General features: G+C 39.4%; 2 protein-coding genes across 2 annotated transcripts; one reads left to right on the top strand and one right to left on the bottom strand.

Annotated features, from left to right (window-relative positions):
• Positions 1–3,203: 3,203 nt before the first annotated feature.
• LOC141009182 (uncharacterized) lies at positions 3,204–11,862 on the top strand. The gene is made up of 5 exons (XM_073481642.1): positions 3,204–3,371; positions 6,025–6,086; positions 6,452–6,653; positions 8,766–9,066; positions 9,142–11,862. The coding sequence occupies exons 1-5, from the start codon at positions 3,369–3,371 to the stop codon at positions 9,546–9,548; spliced, it is 975 nt and encodes a 324-aa protein (XP_073337743.1). The 5' UTR covers positions 3,204–3,368; the 3' UTR covers positions 9,549–11,862.
• Positions 11,863–11,865: 3 nt separating this feature from the next.
• Positions 11,866–17,227, bottom strand: ecd (ecdysoneless homolog (Drosophila)). Its single transcript, XM_073481641.1, has 15 exons — positions 17,073–17,227; positions 16,742–16,962; positions 16,528–16,645; positions 16,297–16,384; positions 15,714–15,892; positions 15,369–15,561; positions 15,137–15,265; positions 14,910–15,035; positions 14,664–14,749; positions 14,224–14,327; positions 13,533–13,791; positions 13,315–13,382; positions 13,019–13,227; positions 12,702–12,940; positions 11,866–12,064 (listed from the first exon to the last, which is right to left on the bottom strand). The coding sequence occupies exons 2-14, from the start codon at positions 16,935–16,937 to the stop codon at positions 12,722–12,724; spliced, it is 1,974 nt and encodes a 657-aa protein (XP_073337742.1). The 5' UTR covers positions 16,938–16,962; positions 17,073–17,227; the 3' UTR covers positions 11,866–12,064; positions 12,702–12,721.
• Positions 17,228–17,293: the final 66 nt, after the last annotated feature.

Raw genomic sequence — 17,293 nt, 5'->3', positions numbered from 1 at the left:
CAGAACTCTTTACCTGAACAGAACTATGCCCATCTTGTTGAAGTCATTTGACAGATGCATCAGCTCTTCCCACCGGCCCTTCATTAGAAGAACATGCTACATCAGGAAACCAAGAGATGATGTTAAAAATATATATATTCTCTAAAAACAACACAATAGGAAGTAACAAAGTAAAAAGATTTGGAAAAACCCACCATGCACTATTTGTCGTTGCAGTGATTCTTTCTAAACCCTGTCTCAGCCTTTCACCTAATTTAGCTGGTGGTCTTGGAAACACAGTAACGGTCAAGAGCACATGGTAGCTGGCTGTGACAGGTGACGGAAGAGAGACCTGGGTAGGAGTCGTACTTCACCTAATAATAACCCATAATAGTTGCAGCGTACATAGAAATTTTCTCAGGTTTCAAGTTTTCCTCCAAACAGTACAAAGATTAGGGCAGTATTTACTTCATTTAAATATTGAAGTTTTAGACTAGGTTGTCTAAGATCTAAGATTTTTGAGATCTATCACCAGCCACTGCGATAGATGTCCATCCCGATATAACTATTGGACAGAGATTTTTGATACTCTATCAAATGCTGTCAGTGCTTGGTTTGGGGTGTTCTCCACATTGCCTTCCCTCTCCATAGAAAGTATACAACCGAAAAAGGTGTCTTAGCCCTGGTCATCCTACTGGCTAGAAGAGTAATATTTACAAACTGGAAATCTATCATATTTCCCTCTCATACCCACTGGATAAGAGGCATCCTTTTTTTGTCTTAGATCGGAAAAAATCAGGCTTTTGTGAAGTGGCTCCTTCCATAAATTTGGGGAAATATTCGGTCCATTCTTGAAGCAACTTTAGTGTCTATTACACACATGGTAACTTACTGATATATGTTTTTCTCAGTTTTTGCTTTTTGGGATTTTTTTGTGTGTTTGTTTTGCTTTTATAGTTTCTTTAAATATATATATATATTTAACTTTTTATAAATGCTCTAATGACACAGTTGTATGTTCTCGCAAAACCCAATAAACAAAGTTATAAAAAAGAGTCACAGCCTTTAGTCACAGCCTCTTCATCTCTTTCCCTCCACCCAATCCACCTCCATCTCTCATCTCGTGATGCTCTGTGCCCCTCTTGCTCCTTATGATCATGACCTTCCATTAAACACCATTGAACCTGGTCACTGTATGTTTACCTCGTTTGAGATATAGTGTAGGTTCTTGACTCAAGCATCTGAGTCAACAGGTTGAATGTTTGGCCATGACTCAACTAAACAAACTTAATTAAACTGCAACCTGTCTGGTGTGTTATGTAGCCTCTGCTAATTACATTTCCCATTGAACAGATTAAACACACTACAATATGCACATTGTTGTCATCTTAAATATGTCCATTGTGTGGTGTTATCGCTAATTAAATTTTTCATAATATGATCTGATGTGCCACACATAGTTGATTCGTGGCTCCTTGCGGCACATCATTCCCTCTCTCTCTCATCATGTTCCCTGTCTATCGTCAGCTGTACGAAAATAAAGCCATAAAAAAGGCCAAAATAGAAAAATGTATGCTGTCTTTTATTTTACGCTTGTGTCCAAATCTTTGAGAGAAGATTTGTGTCCAACATCAGAAAACAGAGTATGACTGCCCCCTGGTGTCGTCCTGGGTGAGCTCAGCGCAAACAACCTGGTTAATTGTCATTGAGGAACACACACATCACTCACATGAGCGTACACACAAGTATGTACACACGTTTCTACTTATCCCAGTACACACATCATACATAACAGCGTGCTGTCATCTGTACATATATGATCAGTCACCGACCAATATTTCGCTCTGTTGTTGGTGTTAAATGCTCAGGCAGCCTAAATGACACCATGAGTCATAACAGAAAACAGTCGCCGGCATCCCACAGGCATGCCACTATAGTGTTCTGGATCATTTAGAGGCCCCTGTGTCATCATCATCATCATTACCTATATTTATACAGGGATGGACATTGAGAGCAAGCTCACTTTTGCGATGACGCCCTGAAAACATCACAGAAACACAATATGTATAAATATTACAGTACATTTTAAAACAATAAAATGAAATTATAATACATATAAGGCAATAGAGCCAGGTAACATCAATTCAAATAAAACACACTGATAACTGTATATCTAATAATTTTGACTATTTTTATCTCATAATTATGACATTTCTCTCATAATTTCTAATTATTATTTATTTTATTTCATAAATATGACTTTTTATCCCATAATTATGAACTTTTATCTCATAATTTAAACTTTTTTTAATCATTTAAATGTGACTCTGTCCCTGAATTGTGACTTTTATCTCATAATTATGACGTTTTATCTCATTGTGACTTCTAAATCTTTCTTCATCTTTTTATGTCAGATTTATGACTTATTTATCTCAGATTTATGACTTGTTACCCCATAATTATGACTTTTATCTCATAACTTATCACCTTCATATCACATTATCGTGACCTCTTTTAATCCCATGTGACTTTTTATCCAATACATTTGACTCTTTATGTCACAATTATGACATTTTATTTAATAATTATGACTTTTTTTCTCATAATAACATGGTTTTATCTCTTTGCTTCCTTTAACTGACAGGTATGGGCTTCAGTAAGCTTTAATAGTGTGTGCAGGCTGTATTTTAGAGTCACTGACCAAAGAAGCATGTGTGTAGCCACTGCCGGCTTTGTCTGAGCTCCAGAGTGCACAGACCAGCTCCCCTCAGTCTCAGCCTGATGGGTCTGTTTACTTAAGCTGCCATGTGGCACATGAGGACTCCAGCTACAGGGATCCAGGGCTAGTGAACATAAAGCAAGGGGGAGAAGTGTCAGGAATGTCACAAACAGGTGTCAGCTAGACAGAAAAAGCAGGGTTTTACTCTCAGGAATCCAGAATCAATTCTGAGGTAGATAACATGGTAACACACAGCAGAAGGTCACATTCCTCTCATGGGGGCGCCTGTTTCTCACTTTTCCAGGTCACGTGTAGTAAAATGTGTCAGCAGGCAGGCATGTTAATGGTATCACGGATGTTGTGTGTTCCCCTTTATCTTCGGAGATGCGGACCTTCAATAACTGTCCAACTAGATTGCCTCTTTAATTATAGGAAGGACAAACACAGCATGGACCGAAGTCCACCTGGACGCGGTGAGGAAGCAGATGGGGTGAATGTCCGCAGCAGAGCGGCGCAGAGAGCCTCAGTGAGCAGCAGCAGCAGCAGCAGCCTGGTGGCAGAGACACGTCTGTTAACACCAATACTCATGTTATTATAAACATACAGTGAATGGCATCACGGAGGGAATGAGTGCTTTCAAGATTAAATATGATTTTATGAGGAAATCCAGATGGTAAGTCATTCCTGTCGCGCGCTTTTGTCACGCTTTTCCTGCTTCTGTCCCAAAATACTTGTCTTTGTGTTGTCCTGATAGTCAGTAGCGGTGTTTCTTGGCTTTAGCAGCGCTTGTTAGTTAGACTATATGTAGACAATGACTTTTAAATGAGTCTATTAGTCTGTGTAACTTTTAAAATGTATCGTTGTGCTTATGATTCCTGTCGAGGCTGCTCTCTATGAAGGTTTTCACCTTAATTTTGGAATAACTATCAATGAAGTATCTGTGAAACCCATGTATATAATGCATCATCATATATTATAAACATACTTATAATGTGTTATAGTGTCCCTATAGTTATGGAGATAAAAAAAATTAAGATTATAAAGGGAATTATGGGATAGAAAAGTCGAAATTATGACATAAATGTTAAATATATCCAATTTCGCTTATGATTTTTGCGTTTAACTTAATTTTTGATATCACTTTCTATGTAGCCCATGTATATAATGCATCATAACACATTATGAACATACTTATGTGTTATAGTGTGCCTGTAGTCATGGAGATAAAAGTCGTCATTATGGGATAGAAAGTTGAAATGATGAGATAAATGTTAAATATATCTAGTTTTGCTTATGATTTTTGTCTTTAACTTCATTTTTGAAATCACTTTCTATGTAACCCATGTATATAATGCATCATAACACACTATGATCATACTTATAATGTGTTACATTGTGCCTGTGTTACATTATGAGAGGGAAAAAGTTGTAATTATGGGATTAAGGCATTTTACTATTATTTATCATGCATTATAGACATTGATGTAGTAATGAGTTATGATTATGTTATAATGTCCACGAGTGCTTATAACTATGATAATACATCGCATCACAAGGTGCATTATAACACATTATGAGTATGTTCATAATATGGACTTAATTACTATTTTATTATTTTTTTAATTTGAGCAATATAACTGAAATCTTACGCCCACATCTCTTTGAACTGAGTAAAATTCTATAAGAATATTCAATGTTACGTTATGTAGATTATTTTAGAATATTTACACAGTGATATTCATCCATCAATAAATCAAAATAAAAAAAGAAAAGGTAATGCTTTAGATCACAGCCCTCGATATCAATTTTTTAAAATTCATATTCTACTCGATTTGCAGGTACACATCAACAATTATCCTCTGTCAGTACCACAATATACAGGCATGTCAGATCATGATTTAACGTGTTAATCATCAACCCAGTCCTACATACATAATAATTCTGTTCAGTTTCTACTAAAGATGTACTAGTACAGTGTGAACCAATACATAGTATAGTGGTATAGGCACAAGGGAACAAGATGTGAAGTTGAAACGTTACTTGTTCTGTTATTACAGAAGAACAGAGCAACAAAACGGGAAGTTTAGGGAGTAATGAGCTTATCAATCTGCTATGTCAACTACTTCCCAAGAATGTAAGGGTAGGTCTGCAGAGGATAACAAAAGGAGAACAGGTTTACGGATGTGCAGTATTAACAATACTGTCAGGAACATATCAGGTGCATATGTATATGGTATGTTACTATATATGTAAAGTAGGCCGACTCACAGTATGGAGTGTGACAGTGTACTTCAAGGGGACTTCAGCAGCCTGAGCTGGTTTAGGCTCGTGTGGATTATCTGTTATTCATGCCGTTCATTGTTGTTAGACATCGAGAGCAGGAAGTGGAAAGTCTTGTTTTATGATGAGGTGGCTGTAGATGATTAATTGTATGTCCTGTCACAGAGTAACAGCAAGAGGACATGAAGTCTGGAGTCATGGAAAATGGGTCACTGCACAGTTTAAAACTAGGATATGACGAGCTGTGAGTCATTGACTTTCAAATTCACTGTGTTTCTTCCACAGGTAAACTAACTCCAGACAAACATCGAGTCGGCCTAATGCCAAACACGCGAAGGCGATGTCTATACGAAACATCTTTATAGTGTCCATTAAAAAGCTCAATTGCCACTCACTTTGCTCCATTGTGAGTGTTAATCACGGACACGCTTGTATTGGAATGAATACCATAAAAGTACTTAAGCTCTCATTAAATTCCTCCCAAGTGCCAGATTGTTGTCCATTAGGGTCGAAGGAAGTAGGTACTACTCAGTATCTACAATATACCACATTATTATCTATTACCTTGCCTAAACCTGACCAAAAATAAGAAGTCAAGAAAAACTAAATAGAATCAAGACAGTTTCAGCAACTGCATGGCTTATTTCTCAACAACGCCTTTATGGACACGTACCATCACATAGAGCCCCTTTTATTATAACGTTGTACAAACAACACCAACATCTGCCTAAATCAGACTCACCATTAACCTCACATCTCGTTCCCTTGTACCTGTACATATGTATCCATAAGAACAAATATCACACTGTTAATTGGGAAGAATTATGCTGTACATTGTAGGTGGCAATCTAAAGTATTACCAAAATAATAAACGACGTTCAACTAAATAAGAACAAGAAAAAAAACAAGCATAGAGAGATAACAAGTGAGGATGTTATGACAGTCAGTGGTTAAACTGGGTGTTCCTTTCTGTTGGTCTTTGGATGCCGTATGGATTTCCATACTGGTTTACAGTGTTGTACTCATCTTGAATTTCTTTTCTCCAGACATCAGATCCATGCTCCCGGCAACATCTGCACAGAATGACACCATGTCTTTTGGGTAAAAGGTAATCCTTTAAAAGTATTTTTAAATTGTGGGAACCAGGGAAATATAGAGAGGCAGCTGTATGTATAGAGCCAAACTGTATTTGCATACATAGACAGACTAGTGGTGTTAGATTTATGACAGCAGATATGCAAACCCATCATTCCTGAGTGCAAAGCCACTGACTCCAGTTGGGGAGCATTATAAAACATTAAGCTCAGGGGTAATGGGTCAAACATTAGCTGGGTTTGAATTTCATGTCTTAAAACTAAAAATGTAGTGCTCACCAAACTGCTGTATATTCACAGCAGTGCAATTGGGAAACCTGCACAAACATGCAGAAAATGTCATTGTTAATGTGTGATTCATATCTGTTCCTGTGTACAGTTCAGGGAGGCGGTTGAGGGGATGGTGTGCCTCGGCGACAAAGACTCTTTCATCTAGTCATGTGCTGAAGCCGCTGGTTCCCACCCTCTGCCTCTTGGTCGTGGTGATATATGGCCTGGCTGACAGACTCCGAAACTTTGTCGCCGGCATCTTCATCCCTCAGTACCACTACCCGTATGCAGTGGCTCTCTGCTTCGGCCAGGTGGGTGCCTGCTGCCCTGGCTTGTTTGTTTCTAAGGACAATTCACGCTTAAATCTGAATAAATCAATCAAAAGCAGAGCAGTGTTTGCTTGCTCAGCTCCTGTGCAGTTTACTATTAGTGGAAAAACAACTCCCCACACTATGACTGAGCTGTTGTTTACACAGAGCTCTGCGTGTTTTGACAGCAGGGTATTTGCTTATGCCGCAATTACATTTGCCTTTACAGTATCTCTGCCACCACATGGGGAGGTCACACAACGACTAGTGTGCTCACACTGAAGACTGAACTATAACACTTTATATTAGGGAACACATATTAACTATCAACTAGTTGCTTATTAGCAAGCATATTAGTTACTCTTTATCAGTCATTATGAAGCACTTATTAATACCTTATTCTGCATGACCATATTCTACATCTACTAGGACATAAACTAAGAGAGTGAATGAGAAAACCTCAACTTGCAGAAAATGAAACAAGTCACATATGTATGTTCTTTTGTTTAGAAGTATCAAGTTAATGATTTGTGACTAAAAATAAACACATAGATGAAGGACAAACAGCCAGGATCTGTGGACTCAGGACTCCTGCGACACAAGCAAAGAGCTACATGGATAAATGCAACTTTAACCCCTGCAATAAAGTCATTGTTAACGTGCAGACTAATGTCATTAAGCCTTTACAACTCCTCCCACAGTGTCCACATCAGAACTTGTAAATCTAAGGTGTGCGTCGCCTTGTTGAGTAAAACCACTCGATATGTTGTTAACCATAAAAACTATGTCAGAAATCATACGTTTTCATTTACGTTGTACCCACAACAAATGCATGTTAACAGTCAAGGTCAAACTATACACATACACTGTGACTCTCATTCACAAAGCTCAGCCGTTAGCTGGTTTCAACCTTTGGACAGAGTCACATCTATAAGTCAGTAGTTTGGTTAAACATCTATCATGTTTATCTAGTGTTTATCAACACCCAGCCTTTCCGTGTGACTCCCCACCACCTCCTACACCAAAACTACCACAAGCCCTGCCCTTCAGACAAGCACATACACGCACAGAGTTACAATAGCCAGCAGCTGACACTTTATTGTCCAGATATGAAGTTAACTGCACCAATGATTAACAACTATCCTGTAAAATCATCATATCATAATCATATCATATCAATCATAATCAATAATTGTCAAGGACAAATATTAATCACTGACCAGCTGCTTATTAGCATTCATATAAGCAGCATATTGGTTCTTTAATAGTCACCATCAAGCACGTATTAGTGCCTTATTTTGCATGACCATATACATATCATCTACATCTAATAGGCCATTAACCACTAGGCAAGTTCAACCGGTACACACACATGACTCTCATTCACAAAGCTCAGCCATTAGGTGGTTTCGACCTTTGGACAGTAACATTTATGGCTCAGTGCTTTGGTGAGCCATTTGGTTAAACATCTTTATCAATACCAAGCCTTTCTGTGTCACTCCACACCACCTCCTACACAAAAAACTACCACAAGCCCCGCCCTTCATATTAGTAGTAGTGGTGTGTCTGCTGTGAATGAGTCAAGGAGGGAAGAAAAAGAATAAAAACAAACTCAAAATTTTAATATTTACAATGAAATATTTATTATTTCCATAAGTGACTAAATAAGCTGTTCTCAGAGGAAAACGAGGTCTCCAGAACTCTGTTTGAAGGTAGGCAGTTGGCAGGGTCCGCCAAATGTATACAAATTAAAACAGTATGAAATTGTGTTGTCCTTTAAAGTCGGTTTGTTTATTCAGTTAATTCAGTCATGAAAACAGAGTTTGTTTATTTAGCTTGAAGATCTTTCTCTTCTGATTAAAATTTCCTCCACAAAAAAAATAGTGCACCTTTAAATTAATAAATTATAGCCCAGGCAGAATAATGGGATGATGAACATATTTGTTGAATACGTTCCAGATATACTGACTTTGGTCAAATTAAGCCCCCAGCATGGTGTTACATTTGTATGTTTCGCTGGTTGCCAACATATAAAACATAGTTCAATGTAAATAAAATAGAGTTTGATGTTTGTACTTCATTTAAGGTTTTTTATTTTGATATTGTCTTTTCCAGGTTCTGGTCTCTCTCTTATTCTTAAATCTCCTCCACCTCCTGGATCTGGTGCCTCTGAAGCCTTACTCCAGGCCCCTGGGTGAGAGGCTGCTGGTGCCTGCTGTCTGTAGCAGCATCCATGGCGTGCTGGCCTTGTGGGCCAAGGCGAGCAGCTCATCTGTCGGCCTCTACCCCATCACCCTGCCTCTGCTGCCCATAGTAACTGTGGGCTTCGGTTTGTGCCTGAAGCTGGCCTCCCCCCCTTCTATCCATATCTCTGTTGTGCTTTCCATCCTGAGTGGGACGTCGTTTGTCATCACAGGTAAAACGCTTAAGGTTGAAAATGATGGTTACAAATTCACCTCCAATCAACCTCTCTTATCTCTTCTCTCTGCAGTCTCTCAGGGTCTGGCAGTCGTTGACACTCTGGAGTACATGTATGCACCTCTGGCTCTACTCCTCCACAGTATTTCTCTAACATGGCTGGCTAAAGTGTCTGAGGCTGAGCGCCGCCACCCCCCTGATGCCCAAGCCTCCATTTTTGACATCTACTACACCCAGCTGGTCAACCAGAGCTGGATACTGGGCCTCCTGTGGCTGCTGCACCCAAACAGTCCCTGGCAGGTGTTGAGTCACAGCAGCTGGCACAGCCTGCTCTTCCACGGATACCTGCTCGCTATCCTCCTGCTGGGGATGGTATTGAACTTTCTGGTCGGTGTATCGGCTCTGTGTGTCTCACCGCTGGCTGCTGCAGTGCTGCACTCGGCAAGGCAGGTGGTGCAGCCGTTCCTCCACCTTTTGTAGTTTCTTGAGGGAATGGTTGACTGTTTTGTACTGTATCAGCGTGACATTTTATTACAAGTTGACCTTCAGACTTTCGACCAGGCCAACATGATCTGTGCATCAGCTGAAATTAAATACAAGATGTCAGCAGAAAAGCAACATGTATCAAGTAATCAGAACCATGATAGCAAAGCCATAAGAAGCTAATGATTTACAGCTGGGTCCAAAAGTTTACATGTGGACCAGCGTATTTCTCTTTTATGAGCAAGTACTCCATTGACAGGTCTGCCTTAAAGGTGCCAATTGTAAGAAAAGTTGATTTTTGAGTCTCATTCCCGACTCGTCAAAAACTGATGCTTTGGGATTGTAGGACGGGTCGGCCACAATCCCAAAGCGTCAGTTTTTGACGAGTTGGGAATGAGACTCAAAAATGATCTTTTCTTACAAGTAGCACCTTTAATGATGATGACTGATAACATATTTATTATAAATACTAACACACACTGCGTATGCTCTTAATACATGTCTCTTTCTGCAACTTTGTCACTTCTTCTGAACTTTAGGTGGAAATTAACCAGCAAAATATTTAATATTTCTTGAAATTATCCCCCAATTACCTCGATAATGACCCTAGCATGATTTAATAATAATATTCTGCTATTTTCCAACAAGCAGATGATAAATAGCTGGTAATAATCTTTAATACATTTCCAGGAATCTTCCACCCGGTTCCTGCCTAAAATCTGCTCTACATGCCATTTTATTTTCCATCCAGTTTCTGTCTAACTTCACCTCAGCAGGCCGATAAATGAAAGTGACTTTCCGTTGCTTAAATACCAGCTAGTTTCTGCCCAACTTCTGCAGATCAGTAAATTTAAGGACAATTTTAATTATTTTTTTTCCACAAATTTCTTTAATTGCAGCAGATCGGTCCAACTTTGGAAGAATTTTCCTATCAGTCTTTTTTTTTTTTTTAAAGTTAGGCACCATAAATTGCTAATTACCAACAAACACAACTTCCTTAACAAAAAACAAGAAGTGACCAACTTCCCATTTCAACATTTAAAAAATGATCTTTAAACTACTGATAAACAGAAGTTGGGCAGGAGTTGGAAACCATCCTGTAAAAACTCGCTTCAATTCAGTGGCCTGTTGATGGGAAGTAGTTAGAAATTCAAATGGTATGATCAGCAGAAGTTAAGCAGGAACCAGTTGGAGGTTTCCTGTAAATGTATTAAAGCAATCACCAGCTATTCATTAACTGCTTGTCAGAAAAAGGCAGAATATTATAATGAAATAATATTGGGGTAACTTTCAATACATTATGGGGTAATTATTCTGGTAATTTAGGACTAATTTAAAGAAATGCAATTTATGTTGCTTGGTAATTACCACCTTTCTCATACAAAATGTGCCTGGATGTTACAGTATCAGAGGAGTGAGGCACCTGCACATGAGCATCTGTACAGGACAGGGCTATAACCAAAACATCTGAAGGCCAAACCATCTAAACAAAGATCACCCTGTTCCCATTTAGTAAAGAGCGGCAGGAACTTTTTAACAACAACGACAGACAGACCGTGGCTTGAGTGGGAGAGAGAATGAAACAAGCACAAATCAGCAGCACAGTTCAAAGTTTTTTTTCAGAGCTGAAGGTGAAACAAGAATAACAGGCAAATGTTAACAAGCATTTTTCCCTCATGTATATTCATGAAAATGTGGATAATTTTTTTTAATTATTGCCTGGTAAACAGAAAAAGTTCTTCATAGTGGACACAGATGTTTGAACCCTATTGTATATGCAACTTAATGTACTGAACAGTATTCCAGAGGTTTAAACTCTCAAGCGAAGTTTTGTGGAAGTTGTCCTTGAATGATTCTGACACGTTTTTCAGATGAGAAGGATAACGATGAAGGTCGTTCGTACCGGACACAATTCTGTTGAACTTACTTTACCACATTAACAGAGTTAAAAATATTTAAACTCAGGTCCTTGGCTGAATTAATTTTTAACCACAGGTTGTAGGAGTTGCCCTTGAATGAGTCTGACCGCTGACATTTGTCAGATGAGAAGGGACCACGATGAGAAGAATTTAGTGGTGCTGAAACCATTTTCTTTGAGTCTATTTTTAAGTTATTCTTAGACGCTAAATTATGTCTGAATCTAAGAATATGCTTTCATTATTTAAATGTTACATTTAAAGACAGAAAGTAAATGTTTTACTGTTTTGTTTAAACAAATAATGTGAAAAGAATGTTGATCTACCTGATGATGATGGTGCACAATAGAGATTCTGTATGCCCTGAATAAACTGAAATGAGACTGAAACAACAAGGCTTTCCTTCCAAAAATATTTATTCTGTTTCCAACAATGAAATGCAAGTGCCGTCATAAACCACAAACATCACACAAAGCAGCATGTATTAAAAATCCTCTAAATCTGATCAAAATGGTTTGTCTTGACTTGAGTTGAGTTCAATGGAGACCACTTTCTCTGTCATGTATTCTGTAGATGGGTCCTGCTTTCAAGCACGGTCTGCAGGATTTAGGAAGATGGAAAAAACAAAGATTTATGACAAAACAGACATAATAAAAATCTGTTTTTTTTACTGCAACCACAACTGTAGATTAATACATTTCTTTTTAGACTGCTATAAACATGTCCCCATCACAGCTGAGTTGATTAGGACATCATATAAAAGTTATTTTTTGTATATTACCACAACAGGAAACTTTCCACTGGAGAAAAATTTGTAAAATAATTTATTAAATTATTTCGGTGTCTTGAGTGTATTCTCATTAAGGGTGCTTTGTAGTTTTGGGGAAGAAAGTTCAATTAGAAGAGAAAAATCTCCATTTATTGATTTTCTTGACTGAATAAATTGAACAAACAACAGCACGATTTGATGAATGTATTCCTGTGTGTATTTTACAAACAAAGCAGGTTTAAAACACATTCCAAAAGATATTTGCTAATGTTATACGATGTAGGAAATGCACCCAATGTGTTTACAGTGCACATAATACATTTGGATGAGAATCATTAAATGTAAACATAACCCTGTTTGTTTACAATATGAATGCTGGCCACCAGAAGTATCGTCAGTGCAATGGAGCCTTAAGACACGCTTTTCCGTTTGTTTGAGCCAGCCAAATATCGCCTCACTCATTACCGAAGTCCATTCCTTGTCCTCTATGCGGGATCAGAGTTGGGTGGCAGGTGTATACCCAGACTCTGCAGCAGGTTAGATGCCGGTCCAGCCAGTCCAGCCTGAGAGCTGAGGGACTCCAGCAGGTTTGTGACCAGATTGAGGTCGATGTCAAGAGGCTGGATCTCCTCCTCCGTCTCTTCCGTCAGGAGACTGTCGGTGGCTGGAGGGGAGCCATTGACCAGTCCTGTCTTGTTGTGATTCTGCAGAATGGACAAATACAGTGAAAAAGATTGTTTCCTGACTAGATTCGCGATGATTCGTGTCAAAACGTAATTTACCGTCAGATTGAAGCTTTGTCCTATATTAGTGCTCATCAGCTCCTGGTCCATTTGGTCCATGTATCTTCTGAGACCATCCAAAGTTTCTGTCCCGTTCATCTCTGCCTGACCAGACAACCCGTTCTCCTCTTCCTCTTCCTGCTCCTCCTCATCATCCTCCTCATCCTCATCATCTAGATCATCTGAATCTAGCTCTTCCTCTTTGCTTCCTATAAAAATAAAGACATAATCAGTGAAGAGAGGAAGTTGTGGCAAGTTTCTGCTAGTTATTTTTTTACTTCATAACTTCTACATACCTAGAAGTCTGTCCAGCGCGTTGGCCATGGAATCAGGGTCAAAACTAAAAGGCTGAGTTGAACTGGTCCTGGAATACAAAGAAAAACTATGTCAACCCTGAACTGAAACACTGTTTATTGGACAATGCATTAACTTTTTGCAATCACGTGGAAAATAAAAACAAATGATCCCAAATCATTTTACTCATGGACTCAAATGTCAGTCAGTCGTGTCTTACCAGGGCAGTTCAGCACCCTCATGTGATGACATGGCATTGAGGAAGTCCTTCATCCCCCGACTGACCGCCACCAGGCTGTAACCGTCCTCCTCTTCCTCCTTGTCGCCCTGTGTCTCCTTTCTCCTCTCCTCTGCGCCCTCGACATGCTGTGTCTGTTTGGTGGAACCGGAGTTCTTGCTGCCAACATCGGCTCTCCCCCCGCTCCTCTCCTGCAACATTCGCTCCAAATCCTGAGCTGTGATATCCAGCCAGCTGTCACCTGGAGATAGACACACAAAGACAAACTAATTATAGGAAATGGTTGAAAGAGCGACAGGGAGGAGAATGGAGGAGGCATACCAAAAGGACATAAACTGAAAGGAATTGGCAGGAAGCAGAAAATCCCAGGTGGCAGAGACAGACAAATGTTTACTTTCTAGCAAGGTCAGAGAAGCCTAACTTTATGGTTAGTAATTGAAATAGTAAAAAGTAACAAAGTTTAATGTTGAACTGAGTAAATAACACTTAAGAGAGGGGTAATGTCTCTAATCTGAACCCTATTCTTTGCCCAGGAAATATTAACAATGTACACACAAACCCATAAGTTGTCCTGCAAAAATGGTTTCTTAGCTTCTATATTCAGACGCTTCAATATTTTATTTCTGCTGTCAAAATTAGCCACCATTTGGACCAAAGATAGATTTTCACTCACTGTCCTCTTGGGGGAGCTCTGCCTCTTGTTTCTTCAGCTCCTCCAAGTTGAGTGGATTGCAGCTGTGCAGCAGCTGGAGAACCTCCTCACCCGGGGCTGAAGAACTGAGACAAAAAAGGCACATTCAGACAGATGCACTTAGATGTCACATGCAGGCATATTCACAATAATAAGTCTTGTATAAGGCTGCAACTAACTATTATTTTCAAAGTTGTTTGGTCTATAAAATGTCAAACAATGGTAACAAACTGTCGATTAATGTTCCCAGAAGTGTCAAATGTCTTGTTTTGCCAGATCCCAATAATCTTCAGTCAGAAGCCAGAATTTATTCACGTTTAAGAAGCTGGATCAGTTGTGGATTAATTTAATGATGGACAATTCATCAATTAATCGTTGCAGCTCTAGTCACGTACACATGCATGCACATCCATAGTTCTCACCTTGATTTTGAGACAACCGACTGTTTAAAGAAGTTTTCTGCAGATCTTGTCAGTTCTTTGTAATGCGCTGAGCCTTCCAGTTCTTCCTGCATTTGACAACAATAAAATCAAAAACTTAAACACTCTGCTGTAGAGAAATGCTGTGTATATTGCATCTTTCACAAAGTGTGTTTTTACATCTAACCTAACATTCCAAGTGTCGCTAAGTGGCAAAGTGGCTCGCCATTCAGAAAACGTGAGACTAACCTGGAAGTAGCCGTTCCTTTTCAGACTGTCCACGAAGCCTTTCCACTGAGGGTTACAACTGACAGGAGCATCAGGCTCTGACGATGGCAGCCTGCACTTAGAGCACAGGATCTCAAAGCCATGGGCCTGAGAACAGGACACACACACACACACACGGACAGACAAATAATCAAATACAAACTAAACAACAGGATCAGAATGTAGAGGAAACATGGATGATGGCTCACCAGTTTCATTCCAAGCTCGTGGGCTTTGTACTGTGGATGAGAGCGAGGTGGCAGGGTGAAGCCGCTCCTCCGGTCAGGGCTGAACTGTTGCTGCTGCAGCTGGGCATACAGGCAACGCGTGAATGTCACCTAGAAATATATATACAAGAGCAAGGTTATGGTTTGTATAAAGAAGGTCAACCTCTTCTTTTTGCCAAGAATGCTAAAATCATGAATCTTTAAGTGCTTTTACCGAGGTAAGGACGAGCGTATCAGGAGGAAAAGTCTTGAAGCTTCGACACGCCTGCAGATCTACTGGATCTCGTAGGTAGAACGCCGACACTGCAGGGGCGACCAGGTCTGGTCGTTGTGCCAACACTGTGGCAATACCAGCCGGTATGAAACAGTGGGCACGATGGAGGTTAGTTTTAATCTTCTCTGGGTACCTGTTGGAAATACAGAATGATAAGCTTTTACATGTTTTGTACATTTACAGAATCTGCCAGATACTTGTTTATAACAAAAAAAATCATGCTGAATTCGCAGACAAATTTGTGTATTAAAAATAGACTTTAAACAAGTGAAGACGTCCTCTCACCCCTCTAGTCGCTTCCTCATGGCTGAACAAATCTTTGGGCTTGCCCGACAGGCCTCTGGGTGGGTGGAGAGCAGTGCTAGAGCTTGTGCCACACTTGGTATCACATCTTTTGAGATCCCCACTGGACTGGATTTAGAGGGACAGGGCAGAATATGCAACTCTCCCTTATAGAAAAAGACCTACAGAAGAGAATGGGAGAATGAATGAAGGCTTATAGTAAATGCAGATGATGACAAGAGATAGATATTTAAGGGGGCACTATGTCATTTTGGGGAAGAAATTCAAACTCAGAAAGTATTATCATTTCTATAACTGAATAAACAAGCTGTTCTCAGAGGAAAATAAGGTTCTTATTATGCTCTTTTTGAAGCTAGAAAGGTGGCAGGGTCCGCCAAATATAAACAAAGTAAAAAAGTATAAAATGGTGTTTTCCTTGGTTAGGCATAAAAATCAGTTGGTGAAGATCTTTCTCTTCTGATTAAAAAGTCTTCCCTAAAACTACACAGTGCACCTTAAAATAGACTAAAGACTACAAACTAATAAAAAAAACCATCATCATATCTGTCTTATCTGGCTGACTCACCCTGTTTTCACTGGTGTCTGGATTCAGCCATTTGGGAAGATAATCTGCTGCTTCAATGAGAAGAAACTCCCCATCATTGTCCTCAACTCTTCACACACAAACATAATACAGAAGTTGAAGGCAATTTACAAACAGGTGAAACTGGTCCATGTTTAAGCACTGTAATGTGGCCACGAAACCATTAGTTTTCTAAATTGTTAAGGCATAAAGTCAAAACACATCCTGTCTCACCTGGCAGCGAGTTCTGGGAATGCTTCTGTGATCTGCTGCAGGAGGTAAACAATAAACCACTCGTCCTCCACATTGTCCCCAAACTGAGTCTGACCTCCAATGTGAGCAGGGACATCTCCTGTCAATAAAATCAACAAACATCAAGTCTTTACATGACCAAGAAAAAAACAAAATGTACCCATTTTAAAAATCAATTAATCTCTGAAGACTATACCTTTCTCAGGGTGATACTTGAGGTTAAATGACTGATGCTGCCAGATGTATTGTATCAGGAAAGGCGCAACCTTTGCCAAAATCTCATCTGCTAGATGTGGGAGATGTTCCTCAGTCTGCTGTGAATTTGACTGGACCAAGAAGAGCTTGTACTGAACCATGTCCTCCAGAATCACTCTCCTCTGCAGGGCGTCCATTGTAGCAGTTTTCTAAAAATATTACCTGATGAAAGGACAGCAGGTAAAAGTCTTAGCAATCGTGAAAGTAAGAGTGAAGAGTGAAGCATTAGTTACAGGCTCAGTCAACTATTTAACAGCTAAACGCAAACTTACGATAATTATTACTGTTGATATCGAAGACCTTTTCTCGTTTTAAACGTGAGACGTACTATCAATATAGTCCGGAGAGATTTACATGCGAGAAAAATATAAACTTTTCTGATTGCATCGTACGTTTCTATCACGCCATCTCTCACTGTTTAGGTCCTACTGTGAATTAAACTCGACTACCCTCAGTGTGTAACAAATGATAGTTCCTACGTTATTTATGAACT

The sequence above is a fragment of the Pagrus major genome, chromosome 15 (genome assembly GCF_040436345.1).
Source record: "Pagrus major chromosome 15, Pma_NU_1.0".
Classification (NCBI taxonomy): Eukaryota; Metazoa; Chordata; class Actinopteri; order Spariformes; family Sparidae; genus Pagrus; species Pagrus major.
Note: the sequence above shows the minus strand (reverse complement) of the source record. Positions and strands in the feature narration are given on the sequence as shown.

What these genes read in the sequence shown, in the direction of transcription:
- LOC141009182 (XM_073481642.1), top strand. An exon ending in CCATGTCTTTTGGGTAAAAG is followed by an intron (nt 6,087 to 6,451) that starts GTAATCCTTTAA and finishes TCCTGTGTACAG; the next exon opens with TTCAGGGAGGCGGTTGAGGG. An exon ending in TGGCTCTCTGCTTCGGCCAG is followed by an intron (nt 6,654 to 8,765) that starts GTGGGTGCCTGC and finishes TGTCTTTTCCAG; the next exon opens with GTTCTGGTCTCTCTCTTATT.
- ecd (XM_073481641.1), bottom strand. Translation starts at nt 16,937, where the DNA reads ATGGACGCCCTGCAGAGGAGAGTGATTCTGGAGGACATGGTTCAGTAC. An exon ending in CAAGTATCACCCTGAGAAAG is followed by an intron (nt 16,646 to 16,741) that starts GTATAGTCTTCA and finishes TTTTATTGACAG; the next exon opens with GAGATGTCCCTGCTCACATT. An exon ending in GAGGGTGCTGAACTGCCCTG is followed by an intron (nt 13,383 to 13,532) that starts GTAAGACACGAC and finishes TTTGTATTCCAG; the next exon opens with GACCAGTTCAACTCAGCCTT.